Consider the following 21,361-nt stretch of genomic DNA (forward strand, 5'->3'; position numbering starts at 1 on the left):
TGCTGAGGTCTCCCCCCCCTTTCTCCCCCCAAACGGGTCTGCTCAGGCCTGAGGCCGGTCCCGCCCTCCGGCCCGCACTGCGGATAAAGCGGGCACCCGCATTTCCCCGACGGCTCCTCCTCCTCCACCCCTTACCCCCTTCTTTACCAGGGTCAGCCCTGCGCCAGCCTACTCGGGCCTGGATTCTCTTCTGGCCGGGCTGGGGGGGAAATGATCCCGCCTGCAGCGGGGCCCGGCCTGGCCTTTGGACTCTTCCGAAGCCGCCCGCCGGTTTCAAGAATATGCGGATGGCCTTGAGCTCTCTCCCCAAGAGCGGGAAAAGAAGGGCATCCCTGCCGTCAGCCAGCCAACCCAGCCAGGCGCAGATTTGTGCGCATTTGAACACACGGATGTCTGGCCCAACGATCAGCCTGGATCCTGAGCAAAAAAAAAGCTCCCATACTAGTAGTCTTGCTTAGGTTAAAAAAATAAAGCTGATAGGGGTTAGTTCAATTAAACAGTGTCAGGGCAAGTTTTGCCCTTTTGACATATTAAGATGGAAGAGAACAATCCATTCATATTACATATTAGAAAGTTCTGTTGAAGAAAACCTACAGAACTGTAAAAGAATAAAATCGCTCAATTCTTAGGAGGAAAAAAGGACTACCTTTTTCATTTCTAATCAGTATTAAGCAAATAAATCGGGACTAAAACGAAACCTTTAAAAAAAATAAACCCTGGGCAAGGGTTATTTAGCTAAAGTCAAAAAAAACTCTTCGTCCAAATTATGTAACAGTTATACTGCTTGTTAGGGGATGGCGTCTGTAAATTATTTCTGATTACTGTGCCGTAAACCCATTTGTAATGAAGCATTTTCTGCTCTAATATTGGGCCCAGCACTTTTTAGTGCAGTGTCGGATTTTGACAGTTATAGAAGGGAATTTCATGTAATCCTTGAAGGGCAATTAGAAGAACTTGATTTTATTTTATGGTTGCCTTTACTTGGATTTTGGAATTGGCATTTTTTGGGAAGGAGGATTGAAAATTCAAGCAACCTGACATACAGAACAGTTAGTAGATGCTGCACAACTCACATGCAGTTACTGTGGTCTAAAATATTCCCTGGTCAGTGTTTCCATTGCATTTCTTTGTGTTTCTTTCTTATGGGCATCCGGTGCCTGTGTTTGTCACTGGGCACCTCTGCAGTGCAGAATGTTCTAGGGTATGATTTCTCCCCCCCCCCCCCNCCCCCCCCCCCCCCGTTGCTGCATTGAAGCATGGCCAAGGCATACCCATCTGTATTTTATCTGTTCCTGAGTAATTTGGATCATTAAACCTTTGTCTATTTCCAAGTATTAATTAGGTAGAAAAGTCTATTTTACATTAAAATAATGTATAAAAACGCTATGGTATCTTTTCAGAGTGGCTTGAAATACATCATCTCTTTCACGTATAATCCAGTAGTATTGGTCATTATATGTGAATGTATGTATAGCTTAGCTAGGCTGGTTATGCAACAAAAATCAGGATTTTTTAAGCCATTCAGTGTAATTCTTTACATTTATATTCCAAAATAAATCCTGTTGAATGAATTGTGTTTACTCATAGATGAGTGGTTGTACAAGTGCGGTCCTTTTTAACAAAAACAGGATTATTATTTTTTACCCTTTCTGATTCTAACTTTATTAAGATTTTCACATTCCTTTTCATCATCATGCGGGTTGTTTATATTTTGAAAATTTGCCCCCCTTTTCAGTTTTAAATATTTACATTATGCTTATTTATCCATTCTGTCCATTTTTCCTATACTTTGTAAAGCTGTGTGAGAGGCTATTGGACAATACAGACTTTCACAAATGTTTCCCCTTTGGATGAATCACTCTACAATTCCATTCATCCCCACAAGCATGCACATCTGACAAGTTGTAATTTGCAATGTCCAGAGGTCGTTCCAATAGGACTTGCCATCTGGTTTTTTTAGGTCCAATTCTGCCCCATCAGCAGTGCTTATGGAGCTACTTTGCGTCATCCAGCCACTAAGCATCACCATTTGTGATGCTGCTCTGAAGGGGTTACATGTGACTGTACATGAATGGTGGAGCGTGATTCCCTGGGAATGTTATCTGCAAAAGGGTGGTGCTATTTCTTTCAAACTGGATCTAGTCATAGAAAGCTAATAATAGCACTGCTGGTAATGATGAATTTCTAGTTAGGACTTGCTATTCCTTGTGGGATCATCATAGCTGCTGTCATCAGCGTAAGCCATTAGGTATTGAACTGTGAGCATCATATTAGGATCCTAATGGGAAATAAAGTGTCTTTTCCTTGTGTATGCAATGATTGTCATCACATTATGCTGTGTAGTTGTGAATACAAGGACTGGAGGAATGTCATGAAAACAGAAGCTAATGTTTTATGCTTCTAATCATGTACAATAGCACGAATGTTTTCTTACATGTATGAGAGAATATGTGCCTGTTCATCTGCATATTGTTCAGCTCTCTCTTGCTATCCAGTTCCTTCCAGTATCTGTCTATTAGAATTACAGCCTAATTTGTAGGAACACATCTTAAATTTCTAAATATATTAGAAAAAACTGTCTTGCTTGCAAACCCAGAAAACTGGGCAAATTCTTAATGTCAATCTGTATCTGATTGGCAAAAATGGACTTTTCATATTTTCATTAACTAAATATATGTATATTAAAAAGAATACACAAAATTAAAAGAAAAAAGTGGGGAAAAAGATTAAAAACATACAAATGTACAAAATGCATATTTACAGACAGTGTTGACATTCCTTGTCCACATTCTTGTCTCTTCACAAAGGAAAAGGATTTTTTGAGCAATTTGATGAAATTTCTTGTTGTGTTCTTTAGACATTTTCTGAAGTCTTTTAATATTGATGTTATTATTAACCACATACATACATACATACATACATATATATACACACACATATACACATACACGCACACACACACATATATATATATACATATATATACACATATACACACACACATACACACACACACTAAATGTAGTTGGTCATGGAATGCTGAATTAGTTATTTGGTCTAAAAAAAAAGTATGATAATCATCCAATAATAATATTTTCCTCTTGACAGCGGGGAAACACACAGTCACAACACGTCACCTCTCTGCTTTAGTCACCCCAGCTGGGAAATCTTACGAATGTCAAGCGCAGCAGACAATCACCTTAAACTCCGGTGACCACCAAAAATCAGTTGTTCTCTTGCTGTCAGAGGTCCGCCTGCAGCCCTTTGACATCAGCTCTGATTTTGTTTTCAGTGAAGGTAAGGGACGCTGGGCAATTCATAGATGCAGTTTGGAAAGTTAATGGAGACTCTTGACTGAGAAAACAAGCAGTTTTTGTGGAAGGTTGGGGTGGATAAACAACAGTATTTTGTATCATAGATGAATACTTTCTTCAACGGGGAAGGCTCCTTTTAATTTAAAAAAATAAATTGTGTGTCTAGCGCACTCACTGGGAAATTTGGTGTAAGATTAGTGATTTCAGCAAGGCTTTGCCTTGAAAGAAAACATGGGGCAGAGGCTTGCAGCAGTTATAGGGAGCAGGGGGTGGTTGGGTGGGGAATGTGAGCGATATGAGCAGACACAAGGAAACATGGCACCGAATGATGACCAAGCTATCTCCAATGGCATTCCGCAATGCCTTCTTTCAAGGTTTGTTTTTTGGGATGTTTTGCGTACTGGTAGCGGGAGATTTTATCTCAGTAGGTATAGATTCATCATTATTCTGGCAAACCGTTTATGATCCTGAAGTGAAAATTTCCATTGTCTTTTTAATATAATGCATACTCTGTATATTCCTCTGGCTCAAAGATTTTTTGGCAAACCATAGAGGATTTATTAAATGTTTGTCGTGTGTGTGTGTGTGTGTGTGTATGTGTAAAACAGTGCATGGATGTTATAATCTGGTGGTGTACAAATAAGGATCAAGAATCTGAAGTTGTAAGAAAATCCCTGATAGATTTGGCTAAGCATCCAAAGAGTCAAGCATGCTTCTTGCTATTCTGAGTCCAAATGCACGAAGCTAACAATCCTGCCTGCTTTTGTTTTACTTCCGGTGATAGCTGTCCAGGGATACTTTCCTGTTGAATAGGAAGAGCCTGACCCTCTCTATAAAATAGACATTTTAAGAAGGAAGCAGATATTCTCTGTATTTCTAAAGAGCAGGATAGAATCAGTGGGGAGAAATGGCAGGAATGCAGATTTCAATGAAACCTTAGAATCCCTTCAATAGTGAAATGCTGAAGGAGATGGGGGATTTCTCTTGACAATTGAAGTGATAGGATCCTTCAGAACTATGATTCCACCAAGAGTAATAATAATTAGCCTATCTAATCTTCTGTCAAGGGATCTATACATTCCTAATCCTAAATAATGTATTGTATACAAAAACATACAGTTTGTATATTGTGAGTCTGTTGTGTATGCTTTTTAGTAGATAAGCAGAAGCATTGAGTAGGGATTTGCTCTCCCATTACATCTTTATACTATCCAGGGTTTATGAATCGTTAGTATTAGTAAAGTCTGATCAACTTGCTTGGTCTTTCCTCCTTTTCTTTTCTGATTTTCAAAATCATTCATTTGTGAGGTTTATGAAATTTCACATGTACAGTAGCTGCCCTGGTGGTTTTAATTTTTGTAATATTCTCTAGTATGAGTTTTGCATTTTTATTACTGGAATGCTAACACTACATTGTTGAGGGCACTGGAATTCCCATCGTAACCCCTTGATGACTATTCCAAAGGCAAAGTTGAGTTTCAAGAAAGGTAAACAGAGACATAGCAGTGGGAGTAGGGAAGGAATGAAAAGGGAATAGATCATATGAGTAAAATGGAAGGAAGCTGGTCATAAAGGAAGTAAAAAATCTGGAGCAGGAAAATGCAGATGGCTAGCGACAGAATGGCAAGTTAAAGCCATAGAGCTAGTTATCACTATGGTAAGGAGGCTAGTAACCATTTTGTAAATGCTCTCAGATTCAGGCTGCATGCCTTCTCAAAAAAAAAGAAAAAAAAAGAAAGACCTCTTCTCTTGCATCAAAAGAGTGTGTGAAGGAAAACAAGAATCTGACTGCTTTGATTTGCCAAGATAGCGATTCCTATATGAAAGCAAACTGCGCTTGCTGTAATTTCTGTTATTATTAAAACAGTTTTTCCACATTAACCTTGCTAATCTGAGTTTGAAGAAGTTAGTTCCTTGGATTTAATTGTCTTCAGTATTTATTGTTGCTAGAGAAATCAGAAATTTGGCACCATAATCAACTGTTTGATCAAAGGCTGCAAGTTGGTTATGCTATAATTGTTTCCCTGGTTAATAATTAATATCCATGATCATCCCCACCTTAGTCCATCTTTTCCCATTGTTCCAATATGTACCCATTTTATAGGACAGCTTGATGTTTCTTCAAATTATGGTGGTAGACTGCACTACTCTTGCATCAATTTATGATAAAGGTTTTTTAACAGGAAAAGTTGTGATTCTTTTGTGACTTTCCCTTTTTCCTTTCCTTTCCTTTCCTTTCCTTCCCTTCCCTTTCCGTGTGCAACATTGGCTTGTATAGTGGGATTGATTCCTAATTGAAATTTCCACATATGCTTTCATATCCCCTGGGCAAATTCTCTATTGCTTATTGATCCAACTCAAAAACATTATCATTATAGTTTTTACTTTAATACAAGAATAGCACCTAAGGATATCTAGCCTGGCTATGTTAGCTGACATGTCAAGTTATTCAGAAAGTGTATCCTTTTTTTTCTATTTTGTAATTCCAGAAATTCAAGGATGGTGTAGCATGTCTTCTTACATTAAAAAAAGTCTGGAAAAAAGAGTGTATTTTGGAAAGTTTTGAGGGATGTTTACTGTCTTAGTATTCTAATTTAAGTAAAGTATGCATTTTAAGCAGGTAGCTTTTGCAGGTTTGGTGGAAGATATTTTTATACCAAAGGTAAAGGACAATATGATATTTTTCTCTCTTTTTCTGAATCTTTCATCAATACTGCAACGGACCATAGTGGTATTTGAAGACAGCAGGTTATTTTAACAGCTTAGGTGGCACACAGTTCTGTGTTCTTTACCAGCAGTTTTTTAGTCTGTACTCCTGAGGCAACTGCCTTAAGTTGTCTGGTGGTAGGACTGGCCCTGAACTTTGGGCAAAAAAGCCTACTACTTCTAAAATTTCTTGATTGCTGGGCCACAACTGTCCACAAACACAACTTTGAGGGGGGGGGAAGTGTGGTTCTCTTTCTATTTAGCAATACAATCAGTGTTTGTGGACAGTTGTAGCCCAGCAATTTGACTGAATTCCAGGGCGGGATTTATCTGTACATCTTAATTTTATTTCTCAAAGTCAAACATTTTAAATGGCCCTAATCAAACCTCTCCTGCCAGGCTTTCTCCCAGTTGGCTATGTGAGAATTAACGAGCTGAATCAAAGTAGACAATAGGGGGGGGGAGGGGATTGCACCAGATCAGATTATAACTTTTACCACACAAAGTCAAAGAGGAGCATATAGGGTCCAGCAGATTAAAAGATAACAGGAGAGACTAGATATTGTCTGCAGATTGATAGTTTGTACTGTTTGTAGTAAACTGATACTGTTCCTCCAAATGGCTTTCCGACCTGAAGGTTTTTAAAACTGACTTTCTCAAGTGCTCTCCTCATGATGAGGGTTTTCTTCTAGTTTGTTTTCTTATTCTCAAGTACAGCCATGATTTTTTCTGTGAAGACGTTTGGTCATCAAATAGGTCTGTTTTCTCTGTTCCCTGCAGTCCCTCACACTGGCTGGTCGCATAGCTCCTATCATCTATCTATCTATCTATCTATCTATCTATCTATCTATCTATCTATCTATCTATCTATCTATCTATCTATCTATCTATCTATCCTAATATCTAATCTAATCGAATCTAATCTATCATCTATCTACCATATTTACGTATATAGCTGCCCATCTCATAAAATCTGATTTTGGGCTGCGTACAGCATAACAGTAAAAATTCCATAACAATCTAAAAACATCAAAATTAAATGAAATTGTTAAAACCCAAGACCATGGGAGAACTAACATCACTTAATCTCACACAATCACCTTGTAGACTCTCCCTGGGATCCCCGAGGCTGGTGAAACAAACAAACAAACTTGTTTTAAGTGCAGATTAACAGAGATGAGGCTAACCACACCTTGGGGTAAATGATATTCCAGAGGCTGGGGCCACAGCACAAAAAGCATGTCACCTGGGGTCTCACGAGATGCAGCTCCATGGAGATGGGATCCTCAGCATAACCCTCTTCCCTGACCTGGTGGGATGGATAAATTAATTGGGAAGGGGTGTTTCCCTCAAATAACCTATCCCCATGCCATATAGGTCAAAGGTCAAAACCAGCACCTTGAATTGCACCCAGAAGCAAACAAGCAACCAATGCAGCTCGCAGAACAAAGGACCAATGTGCATCCTCCTAGATGCACGCACAACTGTCCATGCAGCTGCATCCTGCATCAGCTGACACTTCCTTGAATGCTCTTCAAGGACAGCCCCATGCAGTTTTGGTAATTTTTGGAATGAGATGTAGCTTTCTGAGCAATTCAAGGGAAATGGATTCAAGGCACATTCTAGTACTTTAAAGTTCAAGAATCCGGTGTGGAGAAAGGGGATATGATAAGATGAGCTGAATCGTATCAAAGACAGCAGCTATGTGCTTTGCTGAGTTTAGGCATTTGCAAACCATCAGCAGGTTAAGGGATAAGAGAGATCGGTCAAAAAGACTCAGTCCCTTTTATTCTCATAGGGACATATTTATTTATAGATTATATTTATGTATAAATCACATTTATATGCCTGCTATCTCACAGATCTGTGACTCTGGATGGCGTATGATTAAAAATTAAAAAAAATCAATTAAAGCACAAAAGTTATTAACAACAAAGTAGCAGAGAGAGTTATTGTTACGGGCATTAATCTTCTTCCCTATCCATCAGAACTGCTTTATTGCTAAGGCTGTGCTAACAACACCCATCAGCAGCTGTCCTTGTACTGGTGGTCATTGGCACATGTGGTAATAAGCAGTGACCCATCGTCTCGAACAGTAGGAAAGGGGGTAGGGCAAGACTTGCATTGACTTAATGATTTGGTTGAAGAACACTGATTTGGGTTGCTTGCTTTGGGTCCCTGTCAGTCCTAAGACGACACAGTGAGATTCAACCAAATGCAGTTCCTTATTTGCTTACACCTAATAGACAAGAATCTGTCTAAAACTACAACCTTCTAATCTAATAGTTACTCTCTGAGAGATTCTAAAGCAGTGGTGGCGAACCTATGGCACGGGTGCCAGAGGCGGCACTCAGAGCCCTCTCTGTGGGCACGCGCACCATCGCCCCAGTCCTAGGCCTTCAGCTGGGTTTTATAAAACCTTTAAGCTTTAGGCCTCCGCCGCCGTGTGCAAAAAATATAAAAAGGTTCAATCAGTCAATTTCAACTTCTCACAGGAAAAAAAAAGATCTTGCAAAGTTGAAATTGATTGATTAAACTTTTTAGTCCCACCCAGTCTGCCATTACCACTGCAGTCACGTCCACCCAATGGGCCACACCCAGCCAATGGGCCACACCCACCCGGCACTCGACGATGCATAAGTGGGTTTTGGGTTGCAGTTTGGGCACTCAGTCTCTAAAAGGTTCGCCATCACTGTTCTAAAGTGTGGCCACTCAAAATGTTTTTCTCCCTCCCCCATCCAGTTTAGGACTGTGTAGTTCATTGTCTTGAGTCCCACTCAGGGATGCCTCCCCCCTGGGAAGCTGTGGGTGCGACTGCTGACATTTTCCTCCACTTCTTCTCCACCTGCACATTCTATCACACCCAATCAGTGTGCATCTCAGGACTTCCAAGGGCATAAGGGGCTTGTGTCCCATTAAAATTATGCTACTCCTTGGGTTTCATGCAGCTCAACTTTAATACAGTGGACTAAATTTCAGCTTAGGACTGAAATCTAGATTGAACTCCTACATAGCGAGGGACCCGAAGCCAATCCGTTTTCTACTATTCAGCTTAATTTACCTCTCAGAATAGTTGAGAGGGTACGTATTGTATGTTGGTGAGGCATCTGTATATTGTCATGAAGCCTTCTGAGGAAAATGAAAGTAATCCTTTGTTTTGCAGGAAAAATACTTGCATGCAGAATAACCCTTCTCTCTCCCCCTATTCTTCTCTTTTCTCTGTGCTGCAGAACATAAATGTCCAGTGGATCAAAGAGAACAATTAGAAGAAACGCTTCCTCTCATATTGGGCTTGATCTTGGGCTTGGTGATTGTGGTAACCCTTGGTGTTTATCACATCCATCTCAAAATGACAGCCAACCAAGTCCAAATTCCACGAGACAGATCCGAATATAAACATATGGGATAGCTGGCAAAGGAAAAGATCAGCTGAAGCAAAAGCACTTTTTTTCCTATAGGTCAGGGCCTCTTATATACAATGACAGACGGAGGGGGGGGGGATGGGAGGAGGGATACAATGGGAGGTTGGGGTGGGAAGGGAGGGGATGGAAGAACAGCCATTTCTCAATGCTTAAAACAGGGAAATAACTTTTTTGTCTTCTCTGGAGAACTGACCCAACAGGCAATGTTCCCTACATTGGCCAAGCATCGTTTCCATTCGTGTGGTGGTAGAGAGATGAGAATGGAAATGTATGTTTCGCTCTGAAAATGTATTTACCTCAGTGGTGAGGGGAATGACGACAATGACAGAAGAGCTTGTGGAACCTTCCATTTCCACATTTGCTGGACTGCAGTTCTCACCATTTCTACCTTTGCCTTGCTAGCCGCGGCTGATGAAGCTGGCATACAGTGACATTCTCCATCCATAATGTAAGCCCATAGCTTGGATCAAGGGGTCCAGGAACAAGAGTTCCTGTTATGGGTCTTCACAGCACACAGGAGAATTCTGGTATTTCTCTTTCCTTCTGCTACCTTTAGCATCCCTTGAAAATCTGCATGGAATATTTTGGGAACTTTGCACAATAGGATGGGAGCAGAAGTTCAGGGGAAAAGGGGAATTGACAAAAATTCCGCCTTCTTTTCCACACCTGGGGCCTTCCATCAGATTTCATCTATTCCTCCGCCAGCACTCCTTCGGTTTATGGAGTTGCTGTTAATCAATCCTGTGTTCCCAAAGTTCTAGGAATGGTAGGACTCTCTACTCAATCTCACATATTCCCAGAGGAATAATGCCACTTGAGTAAATTAAACAGCTCCCTCAGGACTTGCTCATAGGATCGTCATCTCGTTTCCACTTCATCTCATCTCAATTTAAATATATATTTCAAAACAAAAGCCAAGAATAAGGTTCTATGATTTTAGAGCTTGAAGAATTTTATTTTACATTTTTATTGCTTATTGAAATGCTTTGGCACCCAAACAGTTTTATGAACGTTGCTGCTCAAATCACAAGAGTGTTAAGCTCTGGTGTGAGAAATGCTTACGGGCTGTACACTTTGCATGTACTGTGACTGAAAAATGCCTACTGCAATGTAATGATTATATAAGAACACCAACAAGAAATGTTCATCTTACTATGCAGAAACCTTCAGGTGTTATAAATAACGGATGTGTAAATATATATATGGAAGCAAACAGCAAAAACCAATAAATCCTAAACTATGTTGCTTAATGTGGAGTATTTTTAATATGGAGCATTTAGACTAAGTATTTTATGGACACTCTTAGGCAAGGAAGAAAGAATGAGAGGCAATAAAATGCTAGAGGATTAAGGAAAAAGGTTTCTGTTATGAGAGATGCCTCCAGCTAAGTAAAGGATAGAGTTTTGGAAGGTCACAACCCTGATCACAGTCACAAACCTGATCACAATCACTGTTTTGTGGGATGATTCTTCAGAGAAAGAGGTTCAGTTTTATCCATGGCTTTCCACCCATCCATTGAATTCAACATCCCCTGACTAACGTGTGCAGATGTTTATTGGTGGCTCAGGGTGGTTTAACCTTGGGCCAGGGTGCTGATTCATGCGTTGCGCTAAGTCATAAACTGGTTTGTTTGGCCTGGATTTAACAATATATGGGGAATTAGCCAATTTTGCTTTATTCCACAGACAATTAAAACAAATCTGATTTAGTGCAATGCAAGCATCCAGGAGAATGTTTATGGTGCATAAATACAGGAGTCCAGTGGAATGCTTAAGGCTGACTGCATTTATTCCTTAATGGAAAGCTAATTACTACAACCTCTGAAGTTCTGGTTACCCTAGGATTGGTCAGACTTTAGGAAGGAGGATGCTCCCTATCTTTTCACTGCTTCCTCCAAGAGCCCAAGAATTATCAGTTTGCTAGAAAAGGTGAAACTGTAGCATGCTGAACATAAGAACTGGTTAGATGAATGGAGTTCACGGTTCTTAATTATATCATTCGTGTCAGCGTTACAGTTTAGGGAAGGTAGGAATAGGGCCCAGTTTGTTGGACTGTATTAAACAAGTGGGACTCAGTGTAACTAGAAATCCAGATCTGATGGCTGCCTTCTCTACTGAGGGGTTGGATATAATGGTATGCTGTCCAGAGTCACTCCTGGCGAGATGGGTGGCCATATAAATCAGAAAGTAGGTAAATAAATAAACGACACATAATTGCCGCAGTATACAGGTCAAATCAAACGATTATACTAATTTTTCTCTCCAAAGACCAAGGACAAAATACCCAAAGGATTTAAAACGGTTTCATGGAAACAATTTTTTTTATAAAACAATACAACAGTGTCATCTTCATCATTACACACAACACATACACGCTCGCACATAGACTATCCTGGATGGGACACTGCTTCATCAAACAGTTTCAAAGGAATCCTTTCCATGGGCTTTCAACAAAGAGGCTTTTCAAGCTTTGCAGAGAGAAAGTCAAGAGAGTCCTCCTTATAGATTTTTCACTCTGCAAAAAAAAAATATGATGTGGGTCCATGATTGCTTAAGAGTATGGATTTCTATACATGGATTATCCTGGCAGGATTTATAGTTGTAATTGTCAAAGCTATTTCATACGTTTTTCTCCTGCCATGATAAAGTTGATTTGTTCTTTCTGGTATCAGGTATCTGGAGTATATTTTCTTCCTTGAAGTAGCTCAGAGCAGTATTAAAAGGCCCAGCTCCACCTGCCCTAGGAAAACCCCTATTTGAAATCTTGGAAGGCAGTTACCAGACAGTAGTATGGCTCACCTTGATCCTCCTGATTTAAGACATAGAGCCTTAACACTTAGTTGGTTTAGTATTATGAGTGAATCTGCCACTGTAGTTTGTCCATCACTGTATCTGGCCTGTAAAGCTTTGAATGACCAGTAGATATCAGCCAAGTATTTTGTTTTCTTTAGGCCTTTGCTGCCATCTTGTGGACATTTTACCATTTGCATCCCAGTTAAGGTATCCATAAGCTTAGCATGTGGATGCATAATCCATGGCTCAAATACCCTATGTCGTGCTCAACCTGGGCACCAGAAGTCCAGAGCCCTTCTAGATTTCCAGCAAATATATGAAGAGAAAATTATACCAAATAACTGAGAAACAATTAACTGTATTTAACATTACATTAAATCACTTAGCATCTGATTTAAGTGCGTGTTGATTTTGGGCTGTGCCATCCCTAGTGAACCATTCAGAGTAAATGTAGTCTATAGCCTGAAAAAGGTGGTGTCCTAATACTAGATGTGAAAATGGGTATGGCTTGTTTAACAGACCATGGTCAGAAATTTTGACTTATCACAGTGTGCAAGCTGTCCATGTAAACAATCTGAATGATTAGTAAGATGCAATTTATTATGAATTTACAGCAAAGCATATATATATATATAAATCTTATTTCAACACTGGCAATGAGACATCATTACCTGCCATATTTGGGACATTAATCTGAGGAAAGTTGAGCAGTAGGTGGAGTGATGCATACACCTGTAACCTCCACCCCTTCACTATTGCTTCTAGCCAATCCCAGCATCATCTATATGGGGTTATCAATCCTGAATATAAATTATATTCACCAGAATAGAGTTTTGAGAATTACCCAAAATAAAGATGGGCAACATAAAATTCCAGGACCTTCTGTAGCACCTATTGTTTATGAAATCCTAGTATAACAACCAAAATTAGTTGGAAGTTGGGTAACCTGTACATTGTATGTATGTATAAATAAATAAATATGGATTAGCAATAGCACTTAGACTTATATACCACATCATCGTAATGCTTTACAGCTCTCTAAGCGTTTTACAAAGTCAGCATATTGCCCCCAACAATCTGGATCCTCATTTTACTGACCTCAGAAGGATGGAAGGCTGAGTCAACCTTGAGCCGGTCAGGATCGAACTGCTGGCAGCTGGCAGAATTAGCCTGCAATACTGCATTCTAACACTGCGCCATCATATATATTCACACCATTTTTAATGGGAAAGAAATGATACTTGTGTAAATCTTAAAATGGCTTCTCTCTTAAAACAGACCCCACCCTACCCGCAGAAGAGAACCCCAATCCTGTCTATTGTATCATGCAATACCGTTCACTTTTGCATTACAACTTTTGCCTCCACATCAAAAGATGACTCTGGCAAACAAAATGTTGTGTACCCCCCATCCTAGATGTACTAGTGCCTTAATTCTATGCATCTCTAATGAAAGAGCTTGGGGCCGAATGCACATTCAAAGAAAGGTGGTGCATCAATGTATATAATGTAATGTGGGGTTCCAACTTGAATTTTTTTAAAAAAGCTACATACAGAATGGAAAACAATATATCTTCTTCATTAACAACTCATTCACAAATCAGCAACTTTCTAACTTTTGGGTTGGCTTCTCTTTTATTACAATAGGTATCAACCAACTTACTGATAAAATGAAAGCCCCCCCACAATGCAAAATGCTGTGTCCAGAGACATTAGAGTTAGGATCAGACAATTTTCTTCAAGTGAAATTCAGGTGAAAATAACCCAAAAGAAAAAGCAAAATCGAAGTTAGAAAAGACATGGCTTTCAAGTTATACATAATGAATAAATAAATAATTCCCCCCCCCAACTGGCTGAAATAATTATGGAGCACTTAAAAAGGGCAAATCTCTCTAGGTCTATGGTAAACATGCAAACCTACCAAACAAGCAACATAAGATTAATTGTAGTTGCCATTGCTGAATTAACATTTCAAAGGGGTTTAGACAGCTTTTTCTCCTGTATGGCAAAACACATTAACCAAATTTTACAACACTTTGATTTAAACTCAGAAAACACCCACTTAGTGGTTGACTTCTAAAGCCTGAATAAAAATAATGAAGACAAACGGGAGGCATTGGAATTGGCACGGAGTCAAATGAGGCAATATCCATGTTGCTAGGACTAAGCAGAAATTCTCTTGCCCGCAGGTGCCCTGAGTGGGTGTCTGTCACATATGAAGCTAGAAAAGAAGACTCAAAGCTGGCAGCATTGTGTGTGCAACTCCAATTGTCTGCTGAACTATGGCTGCTGCTAAACTCCAGCTTATGTAGTTACAACTTGTGGGCAGTTCAGTGTTAGGCAGTGTGAGTGATGCAACGTGATGATGAAAGTCTGCTGTGTGCTAAACAGCTTTTTCATTGGGTAGCCTAAACTGGGAAGTGTGCAAAGCCTCCAAGGATATGTGAACGTGGGTCAGGCCGGTCAGGCCTTTGGTCTGCCTAGCTTAAGACTAGCTATAATGACAGGTGACAGCAGCTCTTTGGAATGTCCCACTTTAGGAGATTCCAGCCCTATCCAGAGATGCAATGAAGATACTGGCTCTCAATACAGTATGCAATGGCAGCTGCATTTGCTTTGATGACCTTAAGTCACAGAACATGATGTTAGTCCACAAGGACAAAGGACGGAAGAGAATTTAGGGAGAGGGAAAGAAAGACTAGTATCCAGGTACTCCACTTGGGTGGTGTGATGGTACAATGAAGTACTGGTAATGAAGCCCACTGTTTGCGGGCAGCAGGGATGATGCTTAGTGCTCTGCTCCAGCTTCAGGGTGGGCACCCAGACACAGGGTGAATCATGGTGGCAACTCATAAACACAGGACAAGGAAGGGCTACTGGAATTCAGATGGGAACATAACCACTCAGCTAAAGTCATATGGACTGAGCAACCGAATCCAGCACCATACAGGCATTGGTCTGTTTTGTAAACTGGTCTCATCTTCGATCTGGCACCATCCAATATGAGCTCTGGCTGGATCCATTGCTGGAATACAAGTCCCATTAAGTTTTCAGCCAGATCAGATAGGCCTCTATGGGACAAGTCACTCAATATAGGCTGTACTAACACAATACATGTAATCTGGTTCATGAACTAACCCCTACACGGTATATGGATCCATAATCTAACCAAGTGGGTTGGTGTCATATAACTAACTAATTCACAAAGAAACTAATAAAGGGCAATGTCAGCAAGCTTAACAAGTGTGAAAATGACTGCTAGATCTTTCACTGACCTGGTTAAGCATGTCATGATTTCAAGCCCATTGTACACAGCCAGAAATGTCATAGTTATTGGTGGCCAGCCAAATTTCTTCTTGATCAGCAGATTTCTCCTGCGCTCTTCTTAACTGGTCATATGCTTACCACCACAAAAGAGGTGATACTTTCATCCGATTAATACAGAATTGTGACACCACCTTTTCCATAAGCATGAATAGATTTTTCCAAGTGCTTATCACTTCAAAACAACACTGAAAGCTTGAAATTTGTGTCGACGAATGGAGGAATGAATACAGCATTGGCCAGCAATTTGAACATTTGCAAAACGAAGCCGTGTTTGCCTAATCAACATTCCGAGCTGCATGTGTGTGCTTGTGCATGTATGTTTGCTTCTCTTCAAAAGAGATAAAAAAGTAGGAAAGCTCTCGTTCTAATACTTGCTAAATAATACCATTCACCTCCACTAGCAACTATGACACCAAAGTACATAAATTATCAAAAGCAATGTACAGAAAATTACAAATTCATTTCAAAATACATCACATTGCTATAACCGAGATAAAAAGTGCTTCTTGGGTTGTTTTTCGGGTTTTTTTTTTTAATTCAGAAAAAAAAGTCTCTTTTGAAGCAGAAGTGCTGTTCTACTTTGATCTGCAATAAAAGTTTGGCCTTCCAAAGTTCCCCCTGCCTCACCCCAAAGGGGATGGTTTAAAATCAAAACCTCTTGCTCTGACTCAGGCCAAAGATATCCAACCATGGTGCATTTCAGCCAGGATTACTAACTGCCGACAGGTCAGGTATTAGCCAAGTTACATCTCCACTGTGACTCCTTCACGGTATGCTGAGCCATGTCAGCAGTGGCATTATTTCTCACTGGATCACTGCTGCTTGCTGCTGATTTTGGCAGCACCTAACCTCATCGCTTCACTTGTTTCCTAGAAAACAAATAAACGGATAAACAAAAGCAGCTGAATTTAGTGGTGCCGATACTGCCTCATGAGAGGCACTATGCAAGATGGAGGCCCAGCCAGTTTCAGAAATGGGTGCCTCAGGAGTTCTTGTGCTGATCCTCTCTGTGAAGGTTCCCTCACCAGCATCAAGTCTAAAAATCCACGGAGAACTGATGAAACCTAGGAAAGACCAAACGACACTGTGAGGCCACTAACGCCTAAACCACACATCAGAAGATTGGGGCTTGCAGACCAAAAGCAAATTTCAAAGTTCTTTCATTTAACACACATTCACTTGCTCTCAATCATACCATGGCAATGATTTACATGGGGAGAAATTTAGCTGGCCCCAGTAGGAGACCTATCTGTTTCCCCAAGCTTTGAGCTGAACCTATGCTGCATTATGAATAATGTAGTTGCTGCTGCTATTGCCACTTTATGTAACGCATGTGACTGATATTTCTGAAATGTTTCACTTTCACTCTGAATTTTTGCATGGTTTTATTATTTAACTGTACCCTCTTGGGGATTTGCTATTAATTGAAAGGAAGCTATGGGGGGGGGCTACTATTCATGTACACATTCTTATCAGGGATGACAGTTCTATGTATAAAAATTATTTGTTTTCTTTATCAATAAACAATAGGACAACTGAGAATATAAGGTATAACTACAGTGTTATCAGTGCAAAATCCTAAATATTTATCTTCTCTTTTGCATGGCTAACAGAACTGAATGCTGCATATAGTTCACCTTTTTAGAACGTATTGAGGAAGAGTGATGGCTAAATGGAAGGAGAAAGGCAGGTATATAAACTGTTTCTGCTTAGAACATTCTATATAAATATCCCACTGAAATATAGATTAATGCAGAGATTAAAATGAGTTTAAGCCTACACTTAGACAGCTAAACGGGCTCACATAATCTTGTGCATGGGCAGAAAGGAAACTTGCACCATCTCATCCTGTCTGCTTGAAACAGTCTTCTTGGTTGTCTACATGTTGAGGTACTTCTGGGAACATAAACAGTGAGTTTGGGGTTAGGCGCTGTTCTGGGGCCCCACCTATTTCAGCTAAGAGGCTGCAGAAGAAGGATAAACACAGGATTTAAAGGAAAGGTGAGCATTCCCACCTTGTGTAGGTCCTTCACTCTTGGCGGTACATTGTCTCGGATTCTACGCATGGCCTGGAGGGGGGGCTCATTGAAGTAAGGCGGTTCCCCATCTATCATTTCTATCACCATGATGCCAAGAGACCAGATGTCCACCTGCAACACAGAACCAATTACAGTGCAAATAAGCTGCATTAACCATAACCTTATACAGATGTTTAATCCTCGTTATTTTACCCTATTAATTTTTTTTTTTTTAAAAAAAGGTCATCTGTGGTTGGCATTGCAGGACTCTGTCTTAAGATGCTGGTGACACACACATCTGATTTCAGGCTGGCCATACATTTAACTTCAGTAGCTAACATTGCCTTGTTCTCACCTGAAAGCATTTTCTATCAAAATGTTACCCAAAAATGTAGCACAGAAAGAGATGGAAAACGGCTCACTACAACTCTTCTTATAATGTTCTCTACCAGATCTTGCACTTCTTCAACAATCACCTGAAAACAACCCATTACATCAGGTTGCAACAGACAGGTACTTCCTATCTTAGCAAACCAGGATATTCAACTTTTCTTTCTCCCAAGAGTTATTATTGTAGCTGTTCATTTTAAGAACTACTATGCAATTTTGAGGGCTGTTTGCTTGATTCACTGCTTCTCTCGTGCTGCCCTTTTTTTCTTTTGTGTGATGTTGTTCAGACAGTGACTGTGTTTATGCAACATGCAGACCTTGGTCACATAAAGACCTAGCAGATGCATTCATATATCATGCTAAGTAAATCTGGTGAGCCTTAACCTTGTTCAGGGTTTGTGTGCATGGATGTGTGTATGCAATCCCAGCCCACTTGTTTCCTTATGGATTAATGTATTGTATGAAGCCAGAAAATGATTAATGCAGTAAGCAAGTTAAACATATTGTGTAAACAGAATGGCAATCTTATTTTTATCAATGTTATGGGAACTGCTCAAAGAGACTTTTTCTTGTTTCTTATTTATTAATAGCATTTATATGGCTGTTTGGTTCAAACAGTATGACTCTGGATGATGTACAATAGTCCCAAACACAATGTTAACAACTAGCAAAAAACAAAAAATTATCATTGCCAATCAGGAGCACAGATTTGTTGTGTTCCTCTGGACAGGAACTCCAATCATCCTGACTCAAGTGCCCAAGGAAAGAATCAGGTTTTCATTGTTTTTCTTGTGGAACACTAAGTAATAATGTGATGTATGAAATAACTATCCCTGTCACTGCATTCTAGATTGGTCCAGTTCCAGTTCTAGACCCATCCCACCCAACCAAAACTGTCTGGACCCAAGCCTGGAGGGAGGGAGGATGGGAAGTTCTGTTAATACCACGCCTCCTACTCATAACTCCCTGAATCAACCCAGAAAGATATCACGGTTGAAGATATTGTAAGTCACCAACAGGTCAAAGAGGGGCCAGGATGGATGCATTACCTCCATCTTGAGTCCACCAAAGGTCATTGTGTAATCAAATCCATCTCAGTCTGGATTCAGACTGGAAGAAATATGTTCAAGCTGAATTGCTTTAAATAAATAAATATTTTAAAAAGAAGATTATTGTTTTCCAAAGATAATCTATGTTGCTGAATGGAGTAAGATTATCATTTTGCTCACCTCAGTTCCATAAGGCAATCTTGAAATCACTTCAGGTGCCATCCAGTATGGGGTTCCGACAAGTGATTTTCTTTTTGGAACGTCTTTTGAAACTTGGGCACAGAATCCGAAATCTGACAGCTTTATCTGAACAATAAATAACACATCACGCAGTACAAAATTAAACCAGGGGGCAGTGAATATTAACTGCATTTATTGAGCAGATCCATAATTTGGATTGTTCAACATAATCAGATGGGGAACCTTTTCCCAATGTAGGAAACTTTGTATCCATTGGAATCCTAGACCAGTGGTTCTCAACCTTTTTAATGCCGCGACCCCAACCGGTCGTAAGTCGAGGACTAAACCGGTCGTAAGTCGAGGACTAAACCGGTCGTAAGTCGAGGACTACCCAACCGGTCGTAAGTCAAGGACTTTCCCTGCCCGGGAGCGCCGCGCATGCGTGGTTCCGCCCCCTGCGCCAGCCGAGGCGTAGCTGGCAAGCGGCAGAGACGGAGCAGGCCGACCACCAGCTGGCCCAGCCCAAGGGAGGTAAGGCACCTGCCGGAAAAGGGGGGAAAAAATGGCGGACAAAAAAAATGGCGGACAGCCTTGCTTGGCGACCCCCATGAAATGGTCGATCGACCCCAAATGGGGTCCCGACCCACAGGTTGAGAACCACTGTCCTAGACCATTGCTAGATGCATATACAACTAGTAATCAATGGAACAAAAGTGTCACTTGGAGAAATTTTCAGTGCCGAAAAGGATATTCTTTCTTCCCCTCTCTATGCTACCTCCACCAAGTAGAATAGGAAGCACTTGCCAGAACAATATTTCAGGGACCAATAATAATGAGATATTCAGAGAGCAGTTCACTAAGGGCCAAATGGAATTAGGTGAAGACAATAAAGGTTATTAGGCTGCAGGTTCCTCATCCAATTAACCACAAGTCTCTACTTCAAATTATATCAATAGCTCATTTTCTACGATTTCAATACTTTCTGTCTAATGATAAACATAAATTGTTTTTCAGCTGATCACAACAGAAGCATTGTCTTGCATACCTCTCATTTTCTCTCATTAAGGGAACTTTTTCCTCTAGTTTATGGAAAGAATTATTTTGACAAGGAAGTTTCCTGCTGCTCCTCTTCATGAACAATTTAGAAGTTTTAAATTGCATGTAGTTCTAACAGTAGAACTGTCCCACAAAATTCGGGAAAATACGAGTGTTTTATAACCGCCTTTTGGTTTGCAAATTGATTCACAAAACATAAACTGAGTAATGCAAACATAAATTAGAATGCAAACTGAATAAAATATTTCTTGTTTATTGGTATTAACTGCTACTAGCTTCAACCAACTTTCAAGAGTTTATAGTAATAAAATCAAGAGGATAAAACGCAACTGTCTCTAAGTAGCAGTGTAAACACACATGGGGGACTTCTTCCAATTTCAATACAATTCAATTCAATTCAATAAATGTCTTGTATTCTTCGTTTGAGGGGAGACAATGACTTTAAATAGCATCAATTCATGTTACACCTATATAAAAGTTTGCTTGGTTCATACTTGAAACAAACAAAAAGGTTGCCTTTATCAACTCATGGCAAAAACAATCAAGACGCCCTTTCTGTGCCTGAAGCAGAATAATGATTGAGCCTTGAGTCTTGGGACGAAAGTGGATTAGATTAGATTAGTAGCTCATTTATCATGTCAGGATGCAGTCTGAGATCAGAACAGGGAGCTATCAAAATAATTAATAAGGAAGCTTTCTAAATGTTTGTACGATGGTGCCTCACATTTTATTTGTGGCACGGTTTATCTTATTTTGGCATTACTTTTCATGCCTTTTTTCTGCTTCTTAATTCAACATCAATCAAATAAAAATTAGAAATGATTGTTCCTATTTATGAAACCATAGCCCAGCCATACATGGCATAAAAAGGTTCTTTTTATACCATGAAAGGGAGACAAAACAATGGATATTTTTGAATGCCAGATCAATTTCCCTTTATCGAGTAGAGGAAGCTTTTGCCCATCTTCTGCATCTTGAAATATAGAAAAGATGGTTTTAAAGTGGAGGGGGCGGTGGAATCAGATGATTATACAACTGTTCATGACAAAATGTGCATCGCAGACAATGAGCGTAATGAGGCATTGTGTGCATATTATTAAGCAAAGAG

At 40.0% G+C, this 21,361-nt stretch overlaps 2 protein-coding genes across 2 annotated transcripts in view; one reads left to right on the top strand and one right to left on the bottom strand.

Annotated features, from left to right (window-relative positions):
- Positions 1–9,429, top strand: part of LAMP5 (lysosomal associated membrane protein family member 5) — a 12,096-nt gene extending 2,667 nt beyond the window's left edge. The window contains exons 5-6 of the mRNA XM_015813542.1: positions 3,109–3,297; positions 9,251–9,429. Of these exons, the coding sequence (XP_015669028.1) occupies positions 3,109–3,297; positions 9,251–9,429 (368 nt within the window). The remainder of the gene's footprint in view (positions 1–3,108; positions 3,298–9,250) is intronic.
- A 7,039-nt stretch (positions 9,430–16,468) lies between these two features.
- PAK5 (p21 (RAC1) activated kinase 5) overlaps positions 16,469–21,361 on the bottom strand; it is a 60,613-nt gene continuing 55,720 nt past the window's right edge. The window contains exons 6-8 of the mRNA XM_015813547.2: positions 19,198–19,323; positions 17,576–17,710; positions 16,469–16,624 (exon numbers count right to left, since the gene is read on the bottom strand). Coding sequence (XP_015669033.1) covers positions 16,469–16,624; positions 17,576–17,710; positions 19,198–19,323 — 417 coding nt within the window. The remainder of the gene's footprint in view (positions 16,625–17,575; positions 17,711–19,197; positions 19,324–21,361) is intronic.

Source organism: Protobothrops mucrosquamatus, unplaced genomic scaffold, assembly GCF_001527695.2.
Source record: "Protobothrops mucrosquamatus isolate PMUCROS unplaced genomic scaffold, P.Mucros_1.0 scaffold166, whole genome shotgun sequence".
Classification (NCBI taxonomy): Eukaryota; Metazoa; Chordata; class Lepidosauria; order Squamata; family Viperidae; genus Protobothrops; species Protobothrops mucrosquamatus.